The 25,943-nt window shown below is 36.8% G+C and overlaps 1 protein-coding gene across 2 annotated transcripts in view; it reads left to right on the plus strand.

The window, feature by feature from the left end:
• The window catches only part of CLCN3 (chloride voltage-gated channel 3), a 104,425-nt gene that overhangs the window by 13,096 nt on the left and 65,386 nt on the right, over nucleotides 1-25,943 (plus strand). For both annotated transcript variants that reach the window (XM_032148906.2, XM_032148902.2), the window contains exon 2: nucleotides 3,172-3,347. In XM_032148906.2, coding sequence (XP_032004797.1) covers nucleotides 3,188-3,347 — 160 coding nt within the window. In that variant the 5' untranslated portion in view covers nucleotides 3,172-3,187. The remainder of the gene's footprint in view (nucleotides 1-3,171; nucleotides 3,348-25,943) is intronic.

The following is a 25,943-nucleotide window of genomic DNA, read 5'->3' on the forward strand; positions in this document are numbered from 1 at the left end:
CCGTCTCAAAAAAAAAAAAAAAAAAAAGTTGGGGAACTAGCAGGGGTTGGGCTGCATAGAACTTTTTCTGCTATGTTAAAGAGTTTGTTTCTTAAGGGTAGTAGGAAATGATTAAGAGATGTTAACATAGAATGGAGAGAGATTATGATCAAACTTACTTTTTGGAAAAAAAATGTGCTGGCTGCAGTGTCATCAGATTCGAAGGAAGCAAAATAATTGCACATAGATAATATAGGAATTTATTAGGTAAATGAGGCCTTATTCCTGGCAGTTTTCATAGTTTATCTCTAATTATTATTATTATTATTTTGTTTGAGACAGTCTCACTCTGTTGCCCAGGCTGGAGTGCAGTGGCATAATCTCAGCTCACTGCAACCGCTGCCTCTCTGGCTCAAGCGATTTTCGTGCCTCAGCTTCCTTAGTAGCTGGAGTTACAGGCGGCTGCCACCACGCCCAGCTAATTTTTTATTTTTAATAGAGATAGGTTCACCACCATGGCCAGGCGGGTCTTGAGCTCTTGACCTCAAGCGATCCACCTGCCTCGGCCTCCTAAAGTGCTGGAACTACAGGCATGCGCCACCACACCCAGCTTATCTCTAATTTTTATAATTTTGTAAGAATATATTTACAAGCTACTGTGTATCTATTACAATGTTTTGAAATGATTATATTTTTTGGCGATTAAAATAGAAAAGGTGACTTTGCCTTATTTTTTTAAATAAGTAAAATTTCAGCTGTTGTGTTAGGGTCTAAATGGCCTTTTGTGCCCAAGCCTGGAAATTGGGGTTAGAACCTGAAAATATTTAACACTAGTGTTCAGATTTTCTTCTGTTATATGTCCTTTATGCTACTATGGAAATTTGAATATTTTATAGCAGTGCTGTTCAATAAAAGTGTTAGTGCTGCAAATGCAAGCCACATAGGTAATTTTTAATTTTTTAGTAGCCACATTAAAAAGGTAAAAAGAAAGTGATGAGATTCTTTTTAAGTCTATTTTATTTAACCCAATAGATCTAAAATATTTCAACATGTAATCAGTGTAAAATTTCTAGTCAAATATTTGACATCGTTTTTAAATATTAAGTCTTAGAAATCTGGTAGGTATTTTACACTTAGAGCACATTTCAGTTTGGACCAGCCATGTTTCAATGGCTCAACAGCCATATGTAGCTGCTGGCTGCTGCATCAGTCAGTCAGGTTTCTGGGTTAATAAGTGGAATAGTTTTTTTTTTTATCTTAAGTTATCAAATTTATAGAAATAGAAACCCTTGCAGGCCTGAGTTTAATTGGTTTATTTGGAGCAGAGTTGCATGCTCGTGTTATAAAGAATGATCTGCAGGCTAGGTGTCTCAAAGGTGTTATGAAATTAATTTTTTTAACAGAAATAGTTAAATTTCCAGTTATCACTTATGGTTTTTGAGAGACTTTTAGGGATAAAATGGAGGAGATATATTGGAATTTGCTGATTGAAGTCTTAACACATAAAAAGGTTTAATGATTTTAGAGAGATTTCTGGGTGCTGTGTAGCCTCTAGCTAATGTTCACTGAAATGTTACCACATGTGTTAAGCCCTTCTGTTCTGTAAAGAAATAAAAACAGAGTGTCTGTGTTCTTCACAAAATCTTAGCATACCTGATTTGATACATCAAAATTAAATGATTCTTAAACTATTAATGTTTATGTTTTTAAAAGCCTTTTGGTTATTTTCTCAAAAGCCACATAATATTTAATTTGTTTGCCTCTATGGAACTGCAAATTTCTTAGTGTGAACAACTACTTTCATACTTTCCTATTGTTTTAATTAATATACTCTAACAAATCTCATCTTAGTATAATATGCCATCTTTGGTAGCGATAACTATAAAACATTCATAAAATTGCAAAGCAGCAAATATTTACATTTTTCTTTTTTAATTTACTTGCTAGTTTTGGTTATTCCTCCAAGAACAGTTTAATACTCTTGGAGAGAGGATTTTTTTAAATTGAAAACTGAATACATTTCTCTTTTTGACCTCATTAATTGAATAGTTTGACATTTGTTGTTCTTACACTGTGCCGGTCATTATGCCAGATGTGGAGAGTAGAGGCATGCTCTCAAGGAGCTCTCAAAACTTCACCTTTTTCAAAGTGATCTTTAAGTTAGGAAATTTATATAATCTGTTTAAAAGATATTTATTGTCAGTAATAGTCTAGTTTTCTAAAACTTCATAAATACCTTTTTGTTATTAAAGTTCTTTGAGGTTATTTTTCCATTTGCAGAAGGAAAATTTACTGAGTAGAAGTGATTGTCTTAAAACACTCCAAGTCTTCAGTATTAGAATTCACTACTGGAATTCAGCACTGGAATTGAACTGTGCTTACTTTAGTCTTCATCTGTCATTTTCTGTGTGTACTTACTAGGCCATATCTGATAAGTCTTGTTTTACAAGGCTTACTGGTTTGACTGCTTTTATGACTGCATCTTTCAAGTCCCACACATGCAGCTTAAAAGTCTATTACTAACGTCCCCATACTTATGTTGAACTCTTATTTTGGTGTTGAGTAAGTGGATGTATTTAAAAATCAAACTAGTTAGGGGTAATATAGATTTAAGAATATTGAGAGTAAGAACAATGAAAACATACCCTTTTTTGGTTTGTTGCCTGTTACCATTTTATCAGTGGCTAATGTTTGACCATAGGCTCTGAAGATTTAAATTTTAAAATGATGAAAGGAGAATGAAATAAATATTTAAGAAAATTTTTAATTGTAGTATTTATTTTTAAAATCAGGTTGTACTTACACCTGATAAAATATTCAAAAGGTGCAGTCTGTCTTTCAAACCTTGTACTTCAGCCATCTTGTTCCCTACCCTGTGGGCAACTTACTTGGAACTCTCTCCTGGGACAATCTATACATACACAAGCAAAAATGTAAATATACTTTACATTTTTCAACTTAACAATTGGAGATCTACCTGTAGAAATTTTTCATTCTTTTTTACAACTGTATAATGAGAATAAAATTATTACCTCACCCCAGAATACTTAATAAAGGTAACTATTGTTACGGTGAATATACTTATTTTTTTTTAGCACATAGATCATAACTTTTGTGATGTTAAACTAGATGATTTTTATTGTATGTTTGAAAAATGTTAAAACTACTTTTTCCCCTTTTTCCCCCCCACAGATAATCAGACAGCTAAATGGAGTCTGAGCAGCTGTTCCATAGAGGCTACTATAGAAACAGCTATAACAGTATAACAAGTGCAAGTAGTGATGAGGAACTTTTAGATGGAGCAGGTGTTATTATGGACTTTCAAACATCTGAAGATGACAATTTATTAGATGGTGACACTGCAGTTGGTAAGTTCAGCATGACAGCCTAATGTTTGTATTCATGAATATCCACTAATAAATATGTACATTATTTTACTGAGGTTGAATTTTTCATTAACTTTAAAAATTTGAGATCAAATTTACATAACATAAACTTAACCATTGTAAAGTGTATAATTGAGTGGCATTTAGCACATTCACAATGTTGTGCAACTACCGTCTCTATCTAGTTTCAAACATTCTCATCACCCCAAAAGAAACTACTACATTTAAGGGTAAGCTTTTAAATATAATGTAATACAGAGAGGTGTACAGTCATCAAATCATAGTGTGGAAATTGATGAATTTCTACAAAGTGAACATTTATTATATAACTACTCCTCAATCAAGAAATAAAACATTACCAGTAGTTGCAGAATGCTTCCTTGTTACACCTTCAGTTTCAATATTATTTTGATTCCTATCTAGATTAGTTTTGCAAGTATTTAAACTTTATATATATGGAATTCATACTGTATACTCTTTTATGTCTGTGGCTTTTACTTACGTTTCGAAATCATCTATATTGTTGTGTATAGCAATAGTTAACGTATTTTCATTGTTGGTGTAGTGTCCTATTGTGTAAACATGCTTCAATTTATTTAGTTATTCTACATTGACATTTCATTATTTGGTTTTTTTTTTTTTCCAGATTTTGGCTATTGCTAGCAGTGCCACTATGAATTTTCATGTGCATGTGTTTTAGTGCACATTATGTACACAGTTCTGTATGATTTATATCACAGAATGGAATGCTTAGATCATAGAATATGTATATCTCAGCATTATCAGATACTATCAGAGATACTTCCATTTCTTTTTTTTTGTCAATTACCCTATTCAAAGATACTACTACCAAAGTGGATGTAGCATGTACATTTCTACTAGCAATGTGTGAGAGTTCTAGTTACTCCACATCTTCACCTATACATGATACCAGTTTTTAAAAAATTGGCTATTCTAGTGTGGTTGCAGTAGTCTCTCATTTTGGTTTCAATTTATGTTTACTTGATGATTTATGAGTTTAAATGCCTTTTTGTGTGTTTATTGGCTTTTTAGATGGCCTCTTTTAAAGCACCTATTCAGTCCTTTTCCTTGTTTTATAGGAGTTCATTATGCATTCTGATTATGAGTCCTTTTTCAGATACATGTACAGTACTGCAGTTATCTTCTCTCATTCTGTGGTATGTTTTTTTACTCTCTTAAAGGAATCTTTTGGTGAAGATATCATCAATTCTAATGAAATCCAGCTAATCTTTTCGTTTATTCTAAGCCGGTCTCAGTCGCTTATGCCTGCAATCCCGGCACTTTGGAAGGCTGAGGCAGGAGGATTGCTCGAGGCCAGGAGTTTAAGACCAACCTGGGCAACAAAGCGAGACTCTGTCTCTACAATAAAAATGCAAAAGAAAAAAAATTAGCTTTGATTGCACCACTGCACTCCTGCTAGGCACCAGAGCAAAACCCCGTCTCAAAAAACAAACAAACACCACCACCACCAACAACAACAAAAAAAACTTTTCCTTTATTCTTAGTGTTTTTTTGTGTTCTGTTTAACAAGTCTTCCCATACCTCAAGGTCACAAAGATATTCTCCTGTTTTGTTCTAGAAGTTTTATTTTTGTGTATTCACATTTAGATCTGCCTACCTGCAGTTAATTTTTTAAATATGATGTGGCTTAAGAGTTCAGATTCATTTTTTTCCCATATGAATAACTAGTTGACCCCGCACCATTTGTTGGAAAAAGCTTTCCTTTTTCCAGTGTACTACAGTGACATCTTTGTCATGTATCAAGTGGCTATATTTTTGTAGATCTGTTTCTGGACTTTCTACTGTGTTACATGAAATATTTGTCTTATCCATATGCCAATGCCCAGCATATATATGAATTTTGTTTTTTAAATTTGTTTTTGTCTTTTATTGATTTATAGTCTGTTTGCATTTAACATAATCACCAATATGTTTGGTTTCAGACCATCCTCTATTTGTTTTCTGTTTGTCACATCTGTTCTTTCCTCTCCCCTTATTTCTGTTACCTTCAATACCTTGTTATATGTTCTCTTATTTTTTGTTCAGTAGGCTACCCTAGAGATTATTACATGTATCCTTGATTTATTAGTTCTAGGCATTGGTACTTTTACCACTTCATGGAAAATGTAGGGACTTCAGAATACTTTACCTCTTTTTAACCCTTTCTGCTTCCTTACCATTTTCTCACCAGGAAATAGCTCAAGAATAAAAATGGTTGAGACTATTGGGTTTTACCTTTCTTTGTTTCACTTCTTTTCAGAATGTTGACACTTCAAGTTCTAGTTCCCTTGGATATTTACTGATTTAAAATACAATATTTTGCTGTTATCGGTCATTTGCTGTCTTTATCACAGATTTTTTTTTCTAATTTTAATGACAAAATTATAAACAAGAAAAATACATATATTCATAATTTGAAACATTAGGTGAAATTAATAGCATACCCATTTTTTCTGTTTAAATAACTCTTTAGCCCTTTATGTGAGGCAGAAAATTAACTCCAGGAAGTAGAAAGATACAGGAAGAGCTGACTCCTTCCTTCTTCTCACGTTGCCGTCAAGTGCTGGTGATGTCTTTACTCATGGCCTTCAATAGGAGAGAGTGCCAAGCAGTAAGGATGGGACAAGGCCACAGAAAGGATCTACTTGTGTTGCTCTTTTATCAGGGAGGATAATTTTTCTAGAACCTTATCATTAGACTTCCTTTTGTGTCACTGGCTGTAATTGGGTCACATGCCTATCCCAAGACTGATAACTGGCAAAGGGGAATGAGATTACTGATTGATTAGGACAATTATGATTCCTTCTCTGAAATTAGGCACTTTAACATGCAAACAAGAGGAAGGCCCAATTAGCAAGTATAAAGTTGGAATGACTATAGTGTAGGTAACCATTGGTGTTTTCTTTTCTTTTTTTGGAGACAGAGTCTCGCTCTTTTGCCTAGTCTGGAGTGCGGTGGCACGATGATGGCTAACCACAGCCTTTACCTCCTGGGCTCAAGAGATACTTGTGCCTCAGCCTTCTGAGTAGCTAGGACCACAGTTGCACACCACCAGACCCAGCTAATTTTTTAAATTTTTTGTAGCAATGGGGTCTCACTATGATGCCCAGGCTGGCTTTGAACTTTTAGGTTCGAACGATCCTCTTGCCTTGGCCTCCCAAAGTGCTGGGATTACAGGCATGAGCCACTGTGCCCAGTCTATTGGTAGTTTATATAAAGATTCTGTCCTCAAAGTTAGTGTAGTTGAAGGTGTAAGTTGTGGAGTAACAGTCAAAAATAACTGTGTGAGTTTTAAATTCAGTGGTACAGATTCCAAATGTTACAGCTCACTAAAAAAAAATATCATTTTGATACCCCTTTAGAATTGGGAAGGTTGTTGTAAAGGGACGATAATGCATGAAGATCCAGCAATAGGGATAATTATTATATATGTGGAACAGTGAATGTCCTTTTTTAAGACAGTGAATATTCTTTCTTTCAACATAGCTGATATTCTCCTGTTAACAGTAGCAGGGAGGGGAATGTCTTGGAAGAAGTTGGAGCCTCACATTAGGTCTCTCACTATGGGTTAAGGCAGATTTCAGAGGAAAAAACTTATTTCTGTTTCTGCTCAATATCTGGGGAGTATGGAAGTGGTTAGTAAGTCAAGCAGTAATTCTTCGTGACTCCATATCTTTTTAGCATACCAAAAAATAACTATTACCAGAAGGTACTGATAGTGTTTTTTTGAATATGTGTTGAATGAAAATCCGTGATGTTCAGTGGCTTTCAAGTTGGTGACCTGAATTTACATCCTGGTTCTGTCAGTTATTCTCTCTCCAGCTTTTGGCAAGTCACATAGCCTGTTTATACTTCAGTTTATTCCCATATACAACATAGTAGTAAACTCCTAAATAATAAACTCTTTAAACGATTGCTCTGAGAATTAAATACACATAGAGATCTTAACAGATAAATAATGCATATAGAATCCTTAGCAGTGTGACTGGCTTATGATAAGGACTCACTAAATAGTAGCTGTTTCTGTTTTCTTCTAGATTACTTCCCCTTTGGATGTGTTAGACTCTGTACCCCCAACATAAGCAGTTTTCTTTTATGTTCATGTTCAAATGAGATGTCAGTAACATCTCTACTAGTATTAATGAAAACCTATAGCTCTAGAACTCAAATATGACACCTGGATTAGGATTTAGCTTGTCAGAGATAAACTGCTTTGGAATCTACTGACTTCAGTAGATATCTGTTGCATAGCCCTTGCTTTGACAGTAACTATAGGTACTTAATCTCAAAAATGTAATCAATCTGCTCAGAGTGAGTGCTAAACAATCTAGAGTACACTGATTAAAAAATAAAAGTTATTCTGAATAATGATGACTAGTAGTATCAGTCAGAAATTTCAGCTAGCAAAAAGCTGAAAAAGTAGGCCTGAAATGTGTTTATATTAGATATATCTAATTTGAATGAGTCATTTTGGTCAATAATTCAGATTCCATGGAAAATGCAAAATTTTTTTATTGCAAGTAACAGGAAGGGAGAGCCAAGATTTTGTTGCCAGAGTTGTATTCATTAAAGAGAACCATATGGCTCTTGACTCATTGAAAATGAAGCACATGACTGTTCATGAGTGCAGCTTTAGAATTATTCTTATAATAGATAGTACTATCTTCACTTGAAGTAAGAGAAGTTATTGAGATTGACTGATGGGGTAGAAACTGTAATCAGCCATGTTTAAGCAAATTAACTTTCAGTAGTTAATTTATGTTGATAACGTGATTATGCTAGTAAGTTTAAAATTTAGGCTTCTATATCCTTTTTTATCACATCTGAAATGTTTACTTGACAACATCAAGGGTCTCCCAGGTTTCTGATTATGTATAGACTGAGAGGGAAATGTAAGAGGAGTAAAAGTTGAGAGGGCTCACTCCTAAGTTTTTGATTTTCTATCTATACATAACTTTAAAAACTAGAAATAAAAACAGCCTTGGAAGCTGGGTGCCTGTAGTCCCAGCTGCTTGGGAGGCTGAGGCAAGAGGATTGCTTGAGCCCAGGTATTCAAGGCTGTGGGGTGCTATGATCGCACCTGTGAATAGCCCCTGCACTCTGGCCTAGGCAACAGTGAAACCCAGTCTCAAAATAAAAATAAAAAACCTTTGGAAATACTAAAATGCATATGTGAGGTTTTCTGATTTATTGGAAATCTTGGGGCATGTGATAACTGGGAGTGGAATCCAGAGAAATTACATAGATTATTGTAGTCTACTTCCTATATATGTAACATTCTGAGCTTCAGAACTCAAAAACCACATAGTAGATGAGGCTCAGAGGTGGATTGTCCTGGTCAAGGTGTTGTGATCCTACCACCTCTGCTAAAATTTAAGCTACCTTCTGAGCTATTACAAGAGATTCCAGTATTTTCATTCAAATATCTATCGTTAGATGAGCTTTATTCAAAATATTTGTAAGTTTATTCATCTCATATTCTTCTGGGTGGCATATTCATAACTACTGCCTACACGAGACATTTCAAAAGAAGAAGCTTGGCAAAGTAGATGCAGAGTGATAATGCCAGAAGCTGAATGGCCATCTCTTAGTGTGAAGACACCTCCTAGAGTGAGGGTGCATAACACAAATACAGGGTCCAGCCCTTCCTCCTGTAAACGCAGAAACATGGCATCAACATGAAACTAGCTGTCTCTAAGAGGTGGATTCATATTAACTAGGGTTTTAGATCTCATTAGGTAAAACCGTAATACAAATGTACTTACAGTGAGAAATATACTAATAATCTACTTCATTCCAAAAAAGGATATAAAGCAACTTAAAAGGATAACAGAATTCAATCATTTGCATAAGTATTTGACACAGATGAAGCAAAGGGAAAACAACTTGAGGTGACCTAAAATGTAGACATGAGACCAATAAAAGTTACCAATATACATTTTAAAATTTTTTATTATTTTTTAAGTTTAAAAAATGTAGAGATGGGATCTCACTATGTTGACCAGGCTGGTCTCAAACTCCTGGCCTCAAGCTATCCTCCTGCCTCAGCCTCCCAAAGTGGTGGGATTATAAGCGTGATCCACCACGCCCGATTTACCAATATACTTTTTAAGAGGAGACTACAAATTTGCCTCTAAACTTCGTAGCAGCAAGTAAATAAAAGAACCTGTTTAGTTAAATGATGCAAAGTGTTTATAAAACGAAAACCTAACCAATTGTTCAGCAGACACCCTATTACTAATATTAAGATAAATTTCCGAGTGACATTATGAAGTGGTTACTATCTAGTATATGAAACAGTGATTTTTAGGAATGTGCTTGGAGTAAGCAGTAAAGTTTCACAGGGCTTTGTTGTTGTTTTGTTTTTTGTTTTTTGTTTTTTTTCTGAGATGGGATCTGGCTCTGTTGCCCAGGCTCTCTTGCCAGACAGGGGTCTGACTCTGTCACACCCAGTGGCGCAATCTCAGCTCATTGCAACCTGTGCCTCCCAGGCTCAAGCCATCCTCCCATCTTAGCCTCCTGAGTAGCTGGGACTACAGGTGTGCACCACCACGCCTGGCTAATTGTTTTGTATTTTGTTTGTAGAGACGGGGTTTTTCCATGTTGCCCAGGCTGGTCTCCAACTCCTGGGCTCAAGCAGTCTACCCGCCTTGGCCTTTCAAAGTGCTGGGATTACAGGTGTGAGCCACCGCACCTGGCCTCACAGGGCTTTTATTATTAACATTCTTCAATATCTCCTACTTGAATCACAAGATTCCACAAAGACACCATTATTACATAGTGTAAACACTGATTATTTGTGATGTTCTGGCAGGATTCATAGGTGTATTTTAGAGTATCTTCGAATAGATGGACTGTATAGAGAGTTTCAGGAGGTCATCAATGTATATTTTTTCTAAGGTTTGATATATATTAGATAACAGTGATTTTAGAATTATAACAGAGCTATATTATAAAAGTATATTATTTACATTTAGCTAGTTTTTCTTTAGCAATAGAACACAGCCCAGCTGAATTTAAGACTGAATCGAAGCCACCAGAAGTCCTCTTAATGAAAAGTAAAGGCTGTGCCCATGGGCAAAGTCAGGAGTCTTCATTCAAAATATTTTTTTTTTTTTTTGAGACAGAGTTTTGCTCTCGTTACCCAAGCTGGAGTGCAGTGGCACAATCTCTGCTCACTGCAACCTCTGCCTCCTAGGTTCAAGCGATTCTCCTGCCTCAGCCTTCCAAGTAGCTGGGATTACAGGCACGCACCACCACCCCTGGCTAATTTTTTGTATTTAGTAGAGACGGGGTTTCACCATGTTAGTCAAGCTGGTCTCGAACTCCTGACCAGGTTATCCACCCGCCTCGGCCTCCCAAAATGTTAGGATTACAGGCATGCACCACTGTGCCTGGCCTCAAAATAATGTTTTTTTAAAAAATTCAGGGTCTCATTCTGTCATCCATGCTGGGGTGCAGTGGCATGATCACAGCTCACTGCAGCCTCAACCTCCGTGGACTCAAATGATCCTCTCACCTCAGCCTCCCAAGTAGCTGGGACTATAGGCATGTACCACCACACCCAGCTAATTTTTAATTTTTTTGTAGAGATGGGGTATCTCACTATGTTGCTCAGGCTGATGTTGAACTCCTGGGCTCAAGTGATCCTCCCACCTCGGCCTTCCAAAGTGTTGGGAAGCTCTCTGGCTCACAGTGGTGAATACAAGTTTTCCAAAATGTGGTTTTTGCTTGAGAGCTCAAATTTTTTTATTGGCAACAGTATACTGTCAGTTGTCTTACTTGAAGAGACAGGTTGAGAAAATGTCTGGCAAAATCTTTAGCCTAAATAACTGAAGTGAGTGTGTCAGTTTTTCTTTCAAAGAAAAATGATGTACCGTGAAAAACATTCAGCTCACAACTCAAATATTCAGATAAGTGCTTTTCCTCAAGACGGAACCATTGTACAACAGTATGAGTGAAAGTGTTCTGTTCATTCTTTCTAGTTTGTTACACAGAATATTAAAAAGATGTGTACTCAAGAGTTGTGATTTAATAAAATGAATACTTAACCGTTTTATCAAGAACATTTGGAAGTGAAACAGGCTTTTGTTTTCTGCAAATTCATGGTGGTGAAAAATATAACAACTGCTTTTTTTTTCTTTTTCCGAGACGGAGTCTTGTTTTGTTGCCCAGGCTGGAGTGCAGTGGCATGATCTTGGCTCACTGCAACCTCTGCCTCCCGGGTTCAAGCAATTCTTGTGCTTTGGCCTCCCGAGTAGCTGGGATTACAGATGTGCACCACCACGCCTGGCTAATTTTTGTCTTTTTAGTAGAGATGGCCAGGCTAGTCTTGAACTCCTGATCTCAAGTGATCCACCCACCTCAGCCTCCCAAAGTGTTGGGATTACAGGCGTGAGCCACCGTGCCTGGCCAGTACAACAACTTCTAGTAAATTTTGGTGCCACTGTTTTGATTTATGCTAGATATCAAGCTGTCTTCCTCACTGTTGTTTTTGTACTATAAATGAAAGGCCAATACAGTGAACAAGACAAAGAATGTTATGGTCTGCTTAATAATGGCCCTGTCCACACCCGAATTCCTAAAACCTGTAAATATGTTATCTTTTACATGATAAAATGGACTTTGTGATTAAATATCTAGAGATGGAGTGATTATCCTGGATTATCTGGGTATCTCTGATGTAATCACAAGGGATCTTAAAAGAGGGAGGCAGGAGAATCAGAGTTAGTGGTAGCAGACATGATAATGGAAACAAGAAGTGATGTGAGAAAAAGGATCCAAGGAATGAAGGTGGCCTTTGGAAGCTAGAAAAGGCGAGGAAATAGATTCTCCCCTGAAGCCTCCAAAAGGAACACTGCCCTGCTGACAACTTGATCTTAGACTTCTGGTCTCCAGAACTATAAGAAAATAAATTTGTGTTGTTTTAAGCTACTAAGTTTATGGCAGTGTGTTACAATAGCAGTAGGAAACTGACACGGATATCTTAGTATTATTGAAAGTGTTGTTTTTAACCTCATGGACCCCTGAGAAAGATTTTTGGGGTCTCGACCGTACTTGATCACACTTTGAGAATTCTAAGATAAACTAGCTGCCAAATGCACACTGAGTACGTGAATAAGGTGACTTGTTATATTGTATTAAAAACTTTAAGAGTGGAGGGTTTATATAAAAAGGGTAAAATCTGCATATATGATTTCCCAGTTCTCTTCAAATATTATATATACACACAGAAAAAACGTTGGAGGAAGATACACCAAATTAATGTGCTTTTTCTTCATGATAGAATTTGGCGATTTACAATTTTTCTTTATACTTTTAGTATTTTCCAAATTGTCAGCAATTTGGCTGCAGAATTATAAAACTGAATTTAAACTTCCAGGTCATTCCGAGGTATATTTGTATATAGGATAGAACATATTAATAGTTTAAACTTGATGTATAACTAAATATTTTGTCCATATGGTAATGGGGCCTTCTGTTGTACTATTGCCGTGGCCCTTGTAAATGTTAGGTTTGAGCTTGCGCCTGGCTGTCCATTTTTCCAGGTCTTTATACGTGGTCCTTTGTCTAGAATACTAATAGTATTCCAATACCAAGTAGTACTAAAGTACTACTTGTACTTTGCTTCTTTAATTAGCCCTCAGTCCCTTTAGTAAGCCTTAGCTTACTACTCAGTTAAAGTTAAGGGCCCCTTATATGTTGTAAACTGGGTGTTGCTTCTATTGTGCTTGCATTCTTGACTTTATCTGTATTTGTCTTACTTGCTTATAGCCTGCCCTCCTCCTAAATTGAGCAACACTTTTTTTTTCAGTAAAATTATCCTAGTAATTTCTGTTAGTTTGTAAGTAATTTATTTTCCTTTGTACATAGTTCTGTTTAGAGCTGATCCATTACATTTTGATTACATAGTTTAACTCTTGATGAGCATTCTAATTTTTTTCTATTTCCAAATTTTGTGGGAAAGGGATATTCATATATAATGGGCAGCCATATATACTGTTTATTTTATCCTTCCTTCTTTCAAATGTCTAATATATTGGCATGCATAGAGTAGGAGCTCATTAAGAGTTTACTTCTTTGTAAAATAGTCATCTATTCAACATATTCACTGCTCATATTTTATACCTTTTAGGAGTCTTTTTTCCTTTTAAATTATTATTTTTGAGACAGAGTCTCACTCTGTCATTCAGGCTAGAGTGCCCTGGCGATACTTTGACTCACTACAACCTCCGCCTCCCAGGTGGAGTGTTGAAGTGATTCTTGTGCCTCAGTCTCCCGAGTAGCTGGGACTACAGGCATGTGCCACCATGCCCAGCTAAGTTTTTATACTTTTTTTTTTCCAGTAGAGATAGGTTTTGTTATGTTGGCCAGGCTGGTCTCGAATTCTTGACCTCAAATGATCTGCCCCCTTCGGCCTCCCAATATGCTGGGATTACAGGTGTGAGCCACAGCACCCAGACCTTTTAAATTATTGAACTAATACAGTTATATAAAGTTTTGGTTTAGCTGGACACTAAACTGGTGGGTTATTCAGTAGAATAGCAGGTTATAAGCCACTTGTCTATATTGTTAAACTGTGTTGCATAAGGTCTCACCAAAATGGTAGTGTAATCTAGAAGGAAATAGGGATAGAATAGAAAGCCAGGAGAAAACCACAGCGGAAAATGGCTACCTACCTGACATTAGTCAGTATCATCACACCCTTTTAGATTTTCTCATCTAAAAAATGAAGGGAAACATATCTATTCTACCTACCTGACTCAGATTAGTTTTGGAAACAAAATAAAAAAATATGGTAGAAGAAATGATGGAAGTGTTGCTATTTAATATTATATATGAGAATCCTTTATGATAATTTTGGCCTGAGTGCCCAAACTTTAAACTTACTTATACTTTCTGCAGCTATCAAACAGATTACCTACATCATGACATTCAGATAGATTATCCTGGGTTCATAAAAGTCTTATATGGTTGGCTGGACGTGGTAGCTCACGCCTGTAATGCCAACACTTTGGGATGCTGAGGTGGGTGGATCTCTTGATCCCAGGAATTTGAGACCAGCCTGGGCAATATGGCGAAACCCTGTCTCTACAAAAAATAGAAAAATTAGCTGGACATGGTGGTGCTTGTCTGTCGTCCTCAATATGCAGGAGGCTGAGATGGTAAGATCACTTGAGCCTGGGGAGGTCAAGGCTGCAGTTAGCCGGGATCAGCCACTGCACTCCAGCCTGGGTGATGGAGCAAGACCCCATCTCAAGAAAAAAAATCTTAACATGGTTAACTTTAGGTCTTAGTAATGAGTTGGATTGCCTAGGAGAAATGGCAGAGTCTAGGACTGAGACAGTAGAAATACAAGATGTGGCCAGAGTGTCCTGTAGTACCAGGAGTGAAGAAGTACTCATAAAACAAAAGGATGGGGGCACATCAAAGGAACACAGGAACTTACCTGAAAAAGCTCCCAAGGGTCAAAGCTAGAATAATTTGAGCAACAAAAATAATGTAGCGTGAATTATAACTCAAAGTATAAAATAATCCCATATATATGATATAAAGGATATAAGTTGATATAAAGGATTGAATAAATATGAGGGAAAAGAGACAAATCTCCCATCAAATAATTTATGTACCCATTCCATTCTATGGAGGAGAAGCTTAATTCCTACCTCCCTTGAGGGTGGGCTAGACTTAGTGACTTACTTCCAAAGAATAGAGTAGGGAAAAACCTGGAAAACACTATCTTAGCCAAATAGTGAACATTAATATCACCAGTGATATATCATAGATATCATGTACCCTTGATATGTGACAAGAAGAACATGTCACGTTTGTGGTAGTCTTTCCAAAGACCCATAATCCTAGTCTAATCACAAGAAAAGCAACTGATGAGCTTAGACTGGATGACATTTTTACAGGATACCTGACTAGTCAAGATCATGAAAACTAGGAAAGACTGAAAAACAGACCAAAGGAGTTTAGGGAGACAAGATAGCTAAATGCAATGTGGATCCTGTATTGGGACCTGGAATGGAAAGAGGACACTCATGGAAAAGGTGCTGAAATCTATGTAAAGTCTGGAGTTTACTTAATAATAATATACAAATGTCAGTTTCTTAGTTTTGACAAATGTATCATGGAAATGTAACGTGTTAACAATTGGGGAAACTGAATGAGAGGTATTTGGGACATCTCTGTACTATCTTTGCAACTTTTGTAAATCTAAAATTATTCCAAAATGAAGTTTATTTTTAAAAATGGGTTGGAAAGAGTTAACTTTTAAATAATAAGAGCAAAATGTGCTTATTGTAGAAAATATAAATGATAAAAAATATAAGGTAGAAAATGAAAACTACCCATAATCCTACCACCCAGAGATAACTGATTATTTGGATATGTTTTTTTCTAGACTTAATTCTATGTGTATTTCATTCAGCAAATAATTATTAGACTCCTTTGTGGACCAGACATCTTGGTAGGTGCTAATGATAGAGCAGTGAAGAAGAATGTGTCCTTCTCTTATGGAGCTTATACTCTAGTGATAGAGAGTACTATTAAACAGTCTCACAAAAAAAGTTACAACCGTGATATGGTAAGGGCTGTAAAGAAGTATGAATGTCAGCCAGGCACAGTGGCCTATGCCTATAATCCCAGCACTTTGGGAGGCCTAGGCAGATGGATCACTTGAAGCCAGGAGTTCGAGACCAGCCCAGGCAACATGGCCAAACCCTGTCTCTACTAAAAATATAAAAATTAGCCAGGTGTGGTGGTGCATGCCTGTAATCCCAGCTACTCGGGAGGCTGAGGCATGAGAATCGCTTGAATCCAGGAGGCAGAGGTTGCAGTAAGCTGAGATGGTGCCACTGCATTCCAGCCTGGGTGATAAAGTGAGAATATCTCAAAAAAAAAAAAAAAGTATGAATGTGAGAACATATAAGTGGGGAAATAAAAATTGAATATGTATTATTTAAGATGAGAACTGAAAAATAATACAAATCGGGCATGTGAAAGAAGGAAGCAGGGCATTGGAGGTGCTAGGAGCTTGTACAGGTGCAGTTGCAGGCAGAGGGAAGGAGCTTGGAGCGTTAGAGGTAAAATGGCTGGAGTGTAGAGAATGACAACTAGAAAGGGAGGGACTGAGGGTGAAGAGGTAGCTAAGCAAGGTCTAAATAATACATGTAAAGTTTTTGGCACTTTTCCCCAAGAGTGGTGGGAAACCACTGAAGATTTTTTAATCGAGGGAGTCATACGATCTTTGTAATTTTAAAAGATCATTCAGAGGCCATGTGGGCAAATGGACTGTTAGGTGGTGAGAGTATGGTGGTAAACATAGTTCAGAAAAGAAATTATAGTGTCTAGGACTACAGGTAGTGATAGAGAGTAGAGAGATTCAAAATAGATTTAGGAGTAAAATCAGCCAGATACACTGGTTGTTTTGATGTAGAATGAGGGAGTTTAAAGACAAATGTTCTGTATTTCTAGCACATGCAGTTGGTAGTGCCATTTATAAGGCAGAGAGTTTTTAATATATAAAACACTGCCTTATGGTGCAAGAGCTTAATCATTTTTAATGGTTGCATAATAATCAGATACACAAATGTATTTTCAGTTCCCAGAAATAAAACATCTGTTAATGTGTAGTGAATACGATGTTTTGAAAATTAGTGGTGGAAGGCTGGGCGCGGTGGCTCATGCCTATAATCCCAGCACTTTGGGAGGCCTAAGCAGGCAGACTGCTTGAGCCCAAAAGCTTGAGACCAGTCTGGGCAACATGGCAAGGCCTTGTCTCTACAAAAAATATAAAAATCAGCTGGGGCATGGTGGTGCACGGCTGTAGTCCCAGCTACTTGGGAGGCTGGGATGTGACAGTTACTGGAGGCTGGGAAGTTAAGGCTGCAGTGAGCCATGATCATGCCACTGGACTCCATCCAGCCTGGGTGACAGAGCGAGACCCTATCTAAAAAAAAAAAAAAAAAAAAAAGAGTGGTGGAATTGTTGCTAAAGATAAAGTCTGAGTGCTGATAAAACAGTTGAGTTGGTTCAGTGAATAAGAATAATGAAGCTCTTTGTTTGATGTTAACTGCTGGTAGAAAACATTAAAAAACAATCCAAGAAAGGTGTTTTAGGAAACACAGTATTCTCGTACGTAGATTTATAAGCACAGAAAAATTTCCAACAGTATAAAGTTGTGGTATAGCTCCAAGAAAAGTATTCTCGGTTAGAAGAATCTGGCTTTGCTACAGAGTTTCAAAGGTTATGTGTGTGCATATTGTCTTCAGTAGATGACAAGTTGATTTTAGTTTTATTGTTTTATCTGGCATTTTCCAATAACATTGGTAGTATTCTAATGAGTAAGACATTTGACTCTAAAGTCAAAGTTGACAACATATATTCTTAAGCCAGTTTAGAAAGTGTAGAATGGTGGTTACGTTGTAAATCTTTGGTAGAGTTTTTATAAGAAATTCTTAAATGAAGTTAACAGAACACTGCTACCATTTAATGTCTGTTTGTTGGGAAAAGGTCAAAGCTCTCTTAAATGCTCTACTCTGAATTATTTTTAGAAATAAACAAATAATTCTGAAGTTCATCTGATATTTATTCTAAGCAGGGTCATGTTCTTAATACATTTGACACTTCACATTCTGTTGCCAGCTACTTAGTAAACATTTCTACACCTGTGTCTCGAGACTGCTTCAGCCAGAGCAACTTAGTTAACCTATTATACTTATATAAGGGAGTAGGAGAATGCCCAAATTTGTGTGTTTATATAAGAGTAAGGTAATGCATTTAGGGAAGACAAACTCATACTAAGTTTATGAAATGCTGTAATTCAGAATGTTACTAATGAACTAGGAAAGAAGTTGGTATTAATAATAAACTGGTGCCTTGATAAAATTAGCCTAAGATGCCGGTGGAAAGTCAATTGAGTACTGGATAGATATCATCAAAAAGGTCATTGGAAAGAAATCAGCTTAATTTTATAATATACAGAAACTGGTGGTTTATACCTCAGTTACCACCTTAATTATTGTCATCGCACTGCAAAAAAAAATTTTCTTCTCAAAAAAATTTCAAAGAACATTAACTAAAATGATTACCTCTTCACTCTACCTTTCTCACCCTAATATCATGATGTGACAAATTAACTTTTCTTCTGTGCATGTAGAATATTACCTACAAACTGTCCTTGGGAGAATTGAGAAAATTTTCAAGCTTAATGTTTTGTGTTGTGGTTCTGGTTAAGAATTTCAGTTGAGGCCGGGCGCGGTGGCTCACGCTTGTAATCCCAGCACTTTGGGAGGCCGAGGCGGGCGGATCACGAGGTCAGGAGATCAAGACCACGGTGAAACCCCGTCTCTAATAAAAATACAAAAAATTAGCCGGGCGTGGTGGCGGGCGCCTGTAGTCCCAGCTACTCGGAGAGGCTGAGGCAGAAGAATGGCGTGAACCCAGGAGGCGGAGCTTGCAGTGAGCCGAGATTGAGCCACTGCACTCCAGCCTGGGTGAAAAAGCGAGACTCCGTCTCAAAAAAAAAAAAAAAAGAAAAAAGAAAAAAAAAGAATTTCAGTTGAAAAGGGCTGGAGGAGTTATGTGCTAAACCTGAAAAATCATAAGCCGAAGTGAATATAGTAATTTCTCAGTATTTGTGAGAGTTTGGCTCCAGGAGCCCCTCAGGTACCCAAATACATGGATTTTCAAGTCCTCTATAAAATGACATAGTATTTACATACCACCTACACACATCCTCTTATATGCTTTAAATTGTCTGTAGATTACTTATAATACCTGATAAAATATAAATGTTGTATAAATAGTTGTGCTACTGTATTGCCCAGGGAATCATGCCAAGAAAAAGAAGCCTGTTCATGTTCAGTACAGAACAACCATCCATTTTTTCCCCAAATATTTTCAAGCCATAGTTGGTTGAATCCACATAGGTGGAAACCACAGATGTAGAACCCCTGGATACAGAAGATTGATTATACATAAAATCATAGGAAGTCTATGGACCTATTTTACACAGTTCTGAAATACAGAGGAAAGTCCTTGGAAAAAGCAGCACCTTAGAACACATTAAAGTCAGTTTAGATGCTTATGTAATTTGTTACCTACAACTGATTGAGACTGTAAATAAGATTAAACTAGAAGGGTTTAGGTAGGGAAAAAAAGAAATCCACATTAGATATTAATAGAATTAGAGATACTTAGGATATGTTTTTAACTGACTTTTGAATTGTGACATAACACATCAGAAAATGAATAAAACATAATTGTGTAGTCTAATGAGTTATTACAAAGCAAGCATCTTTGTAGTCCACCCAGGTTAAGAAAATAAAGCATAACCATATTCCAGAAGCCTCCTGCGTCTGTTTCCTAATCATAACCCTTCCTTTCCCTCTGAAGGTAAATACTATTTTCTCTTTGTCTAATCACTTTCTTGCTTTACTTTATGGTTTGCTCATCTAAGTATGCATCCTTAAGAATATAATTCATTCAAGCCAGAAATGGTGTGTTGAAAAAAGAAGTATATAATTTAGCATTGCCTGTTTTTGAAAGTGAAGTAAATGGAATCATATAGTATATATGCCTTTGTTTCTTGGTTTCACACAATGTGGCTTTCAAGAATGATGCATGTTGTTGCAGGTAGTAGCTGTGTGGTTGCTCTAAACTATTATATATCATTTTTTTAAAAATGAATTTACTACAGTTTACCTATTCATTTTACTTTTGATGGATCTTGAAGCTCCTAACAGGTTTTGGTGGTTACTAACAATGCTACTTTGAATATTATGCATGTACTTGTATGGTACTTAGGTCCTTAGGTGCACAAATTTTATTTGTCCTGGATGTGAACTTGTTGGGTCATAGGTTATGTTTTCCATAGTAGTGTTTCAGTATACATTCAGACCAAGAATGTATGAGAGCTTCCATTGCTTCACATTCACTAACCACTTGATATTCTCACACTTTTAATTTTGTCAGTGTGCTAGCTATGTATGGATTTTGATTATGGTTTTAATTTGCATTTTCTTTGCAGTCAAAGAGATGTAGCATCTTTTCATGTCTATTTGGAAATCCTTTTCAAAGTACCAGTTCGGGTCATTTGCTCATTTTTCTATTGGAGTGTCTATCTTACAGATTTGTGGAAGTTCTTTATTTTCTAGACACAAACTTTTTGTTGGGTAAATGTGTTACAGCTGTCTTCTATGGAGTGCATTTCACTCTTCTAATGGACAAATTATGAACAAATATTCTTAGTTGTAATGTGGTCCTATGTGTTAATCTTTTGCTTTATGGCCAAGGCTTTTTGTGTCTTAATTTTAAAAAACGTCCCTACCCTGATGTTATGAAGACATTTTTCTATATTATTTTGTAAGAGCTTTGCCATTTACCTTTAGTTCTGTAGTCATCTGATTTGTATGTGTGTGTGTGTGTATGTGTTAGTGTGTTCATTTTTTTCCCATATAGATAGTGTGTTAGTCTGTTTTGCATTGCTGTAAAGGAATACTTGAGGCTGGACAATTTATAAAGAAAAGAGGTTGACTGGGTGCGGTGGCTCAAGCCTGTAATCCCTGCACTTTGGGAGGCCCAAGTGGGTGGATCACCTGAGGTCAAGAGTTCGAAACCACCTGGCCAATATGATAAAACCCTGTCTCTACTAAAAATACAAAAAATTAGTCAGGCATGGTGGTGGGCGCCTGTAATCCCAGCTACTCAGGAGGCTGAGGCAGGAGAATCACTTGAACCCAGGGGGCGGAGGTTGCAGTGAGCCAAGATCATGCCACTGCACTCCAGGCTGGGTGACAGAGTGAGACTCCGTCTCAAAAAAAAAAAAAAAAGGAAAGAAAAGAGGTCGTGCAGGCTGTATAGGAAGGAAGTGCTGGCATTTGCTTCTGGTGAGGGCCTCAGGAAGCTTCCAATCATGATAGAAGCTGAAGTGGAAGCAGGCATGTCCCATGGTGAGAGAGGCAGCATGAGAGAGATGCTGGGCTCCTTTAAACAACCAGCTTTGTTGCGAACTAACAGAGCAAGAACTTACTCATTACCATGGTGAGGGCACCAAGCCATTCATGAAGGGTCCACCTCCATGAACCAAACACCTCCCACTAAGCCCACTTCTAACATTTCAACATGAGATTTGGAGGGGACAGAACAACCAAACCATATCAGATAGCCAGTTGTCCCAACATCAATTACTAGAAAACAATTTTTTACCCACTCTTGTACAGTGCCACCTCTGATATATATGAAGGGCTCATTATATATAGGAGGGTCTATTTCTAGACTCCCCATTTTGTACTATTGGTTTTTCATCTTGATAATGGTTATGTGTCTTTTTCTTCTCTTTTTCCCAATTCTTCGTCTCCTTTCCTCTCTCCTACTCCCTCCTCTCCTTCCCTCCTTTCCCTTCTTCCCCTCTCTCGTTCTCCTTTCTCTCCCCTTGCCCTCCCCCATCTTAATCTGTGTCACTGTAGATTTATCAATCATTAGTTTTTCCAATGAATTGGTTTGCCTTTTTCTTTTCTATTATATATTTCTTTTCTGTTTCATTAATTTCCGATCTTATTTCCTCTACTTTCTTTGAGTTTATTTTGATGAGTTTTTTTTCTAATTTCTTGAAGTAGATGGTTAGCTCCTCAGTTAAGCTGCCTTTTCCTTTAAGTGCATTTAAAGCTATAAATTTTTTTTCAGATATTGTTTTATTTCTATGCCATATGCCTTTTTTGTTATCACTATTTAAAAATAATTTTTAACTTTTATAATGATGCCTACTTTGGGCTATATGTTATTTAGAAGTGCAGTTTATAATTTCCAACACATGAGGAATTTCTGGCTGTTCTTAATTATTTATAACATTATTGCATTGTGGTCTGAGAATATGCATTATGTAATTGCAGTGTGTTGAAATTTTTTGCAACTTGCATTGTGGCCCAGAAAAAAAGTCAACTTTTGTAAATGTTCCATGTATGCTATAAGAGTACATAATGTGAAGTTTTTGGCTATGGTGTTCTCTCCATGTCCATTAGGTAAAGTTTGTTAATCTATTAAAGTACTCTGTTTCTTTACTGATTATTCTCCTTGTTTGTTTCTGTTACGTATTTGATAAGTGATATGTTAAAAAATTTTCACTGTATTTGCACATTTATCTACTGCTTCTTGTCATTCTGTCAATTTTTGCTTTATATACTTTGATCTTATTATGTTATATCTTCCTGGTGAATTGAACCACTTTTTAAAAAATAACTCTATTTCTAATTATCGTTTTTTATCTTACAGTCTACTTTGATATTAATATAACTCCCATTATTCTTTGGATTAGAGTTTGAATACTATACTGTTTTTATCCTCTTTACTTTCAGTCTTTCTGCATCTGTGTGTTTTGTTGAAGCTCTTGAACTATATAGTTGAACTTTCAAATCCAATTAGGTAGCATTTATTTTCTAATTGGAGCATTTAGTTTGGTTACACTTAATGTAAATAGTGGCATATTTGGATTTAAATATTTCTAAACTTTAGAACTCTTACAATCTTTTTTTTGCTTAGTCTTTATATTAGCTTATGTTCATGCCTGAATATATTTGAGAAATTCCTTCAAAAGGAATTGTTTAGGCATTAAAACATGTTTGCTGTTTTTGGTTCTGATTTTGAAAAGTTGATCATTGTGTGATGTTTTTTGTTTTTGTTTCTAAGATGGGGTCTTTCTCTGTTGCCCAGGCCGAAGTGCAGTAGTGCAATCATGACTCACTGCAGCCTTGACCTCCAGGGCCCAAGTGATCCTCCCACTTCAGCCTCCTGAGTAGCTAGGACCGCAGGCATGTGCCACTATGCCCAGCTAATTTTTAAAAATTTCTTGTAAAGACGGGAATCTCCCTATGTTGCCCAGTCTGGTCTTGAACTCCTGGCTTCAAGTGATCATCCTGCCTCAGCCTCCAGAGTGCTAGGATTATAGGCATGAGCCCCCATGCCTGGGCCAATTGTGTGGCATTTTGATACGGAGAATGACTGACAATGCAAGTTAAGGTGTTAAGGTTTAGTGCCATATAGTGTGTCCAAATGTAAACTTAAAGCAGCCTGTATTAGTCCCTTCTCATGATGCTATAAAGAAATACGTGAGGGTCCGGGCGCGGTGGCTCACGCTTGTAATCCCAGCACTTTGGGAGGCCGAGGCGGGTGGATCACGAGATCAGGAGATCGAGACCACGGTGAAACCCCGTCCCTACTAAAAATACAAAAAATTAGCCGGGCGTGGTGGCGGGCGCCTGTAGTCCCAGCTACTCGGAGAGGCTGAGGCAGGAGAATGGCGTGAACCCGGGAGGCGGAGTTTGCAGTGAGCCGAGATTGCACCACTTACTGCACTCTAGCCTGGGCGACAGAGCAAGACTCCGTCTCAAAAAAAAAAAAAAAAAAAAAAAAAAAAGAAATACGTGAGACTGGGTAATTTATAAAGAAAAGAGATGTAATTGGCTCACAGTTCTGCACGCTGTACAGGAAGCATAGCGTCTTCTGGGGAGGCCTCAGGAAACTTACATTCGTGGCGGAAGGTGAAGGAGTAGCTAGCATGTCTTACATGGCCAGAGCAGGAGCAAGGAGGGCAGTGAGGGAGGTGCTACACACTTTTAAAGAACCAGATCTCATGAGTACTCTATAATGAGATAGCACCAAGTGGATGGTGCTAAACCTTTCATGTAGGCTCCACCCCATGATCCAGTCACCTCCCTCCAGGCCCCGCCTCCAACATTGGGGATTACAATTCAACATGAGATTTGGGTGAGGATACAGATCCAAACCATATTACAACCATACTGATGGATTGTAAACTGCAGTTTTTAACCTGCTTCTATTAGAGGGGTAGAGGTTGTAATTTTTTATTAATGTTTATCTCATGTAAGTGATTGTATTTATAAGCATTCTTTTAAAAATCTTTTTGGCTTGGTGCAGTGGACAGTGTTGGGTGGGCCTGGACAACGTTGTAAGACCTGTCTCTACAAAAAAAGAAATTAAAAAATTAGCCAGGCATGGTGGCACACATGTGTGTATTCCCCCAGCTGTTGCGGAGGCTGAGGCGAGAGGATCGCTTGAGCTAGGAGGTCAAAGCTTCAGTGAGCTATGATCATGCCACTGTACTCCAGCGTGGACATTGGAGTGAGACCCTGTCTCTAAAATAATAAATACAAATGAAAAATCTTTTCATTATGGAAGAAATTTTAAAACATTGAAACATATGGAGAAGAATATTGTGTACCTTTTCATCCTGGTCACTTTAAATAATTATCAATTCATAGCCAATTTTGTTTCATTTCTACTCCCTCAATTATGTTGTAATAAATCTGAAACACTATGTCATTTATATAGGTAGATATACATATATATTGTATATTTTTAAAAGATTAAGATTCTTTTACAGGTCATTATTTTAAAATATGAATAATTCCTTAAAATCAAATATCTTGTGTTTCCCATTTCCCCAATTGTTTCTTAAAAAATTGTATTGCTGTATCTTTTAAGTCTTTTTTAAAAAATTCTGTAGGTTTCCCTCTCTCCCTTTTTCCTTACTAAATTGTATTTGTCGAAGAAAACAGGTCATTTGTTTCCTAGTTTGGTTTTTCCTGATTACGTTTTGAGCTATCATTTAACATGTTTCTCTGCTCCTGTATTTTCTGTAAGTTGGTAGATCTAAAGGCAAAAAAATTGTTTAAAATTTATTTTTATTGTTTTAAAATTTAAGTACTTCTAATATTGTAGATTTCTCAGATCATTACTGTTATAAGGGGCTTAAAGGTAGAACTCTTAAAATATTATTGTTATCTATTCTGCCTTCCTGGTTTGTAGATACAGAGACATCCCAGAGAGGTTGTGATTTATCCAGATTGCCATATCAAGTTGAGATTACAATCGAGGGTGCGTTCGAAAGTAAAAATAACTTCTCCTTTTGCATTTTGATGCCTTCCTGTGTGCTACTTGTGATTTTGGTTCTTTAGAATTCCATCCTGAGCATTTTTCCAGAGCTATGCCTAGAAATTCTTGAATTTGTCTTCTGCTCTGTCTCTATCTGGGCTCCACCCTGATTGTAATTCAGTATGTTAATCTGGTAATAAAAAGTCTCTGTCAAAGTCCTCTTATGTGTCAAAGTCCTCTTTTGCCACACCTTCCAGTCTACCTTGTGCTTTTCTAAATTGTGATTGGACTTAACCTGTGTACTGATTCTTTTACTTGAAGAAAGTGGAAGCTGTGGACCCCATAATCACAAGAGATATGTTTACTTCTGAAGTTTTAAAGATTTTTAGGTTTATTATTAGAAAAGTAATATATTTGTTTAAACAGTGTGGAATTATATAAACACTGAATGTACCCCAACCTCTCTACCTTATGTCTCAGTGATAACAATTGCTAAGGGCTTGATGTGTCTTATTCTAAACTTAATTCTATACAAATATAATTATATAGATACATATAATATATACACACAATTGTTTATCTTTAAAAATAATTCAAATATGGCTACAAAACTTTTACAATATGAAGCATTGTCAATATTTATTTTACCGGGAGGAGTTCTCC

Source organism: Hylobates moloch, unplaced genomic scaffold (genome assembly GCF_009828535.3).
Source record: "Hylobates moloch isolate HMO894 unplaced genomic scaffold, HMol_V3 SCAFFOLD_3, whole genome shotgun sequence".
NCBI lineage: Eukaryota > Metazoa > Chordata > Mammalia > Primates > Hylobatidae > Hylobates > Hylobates moloch.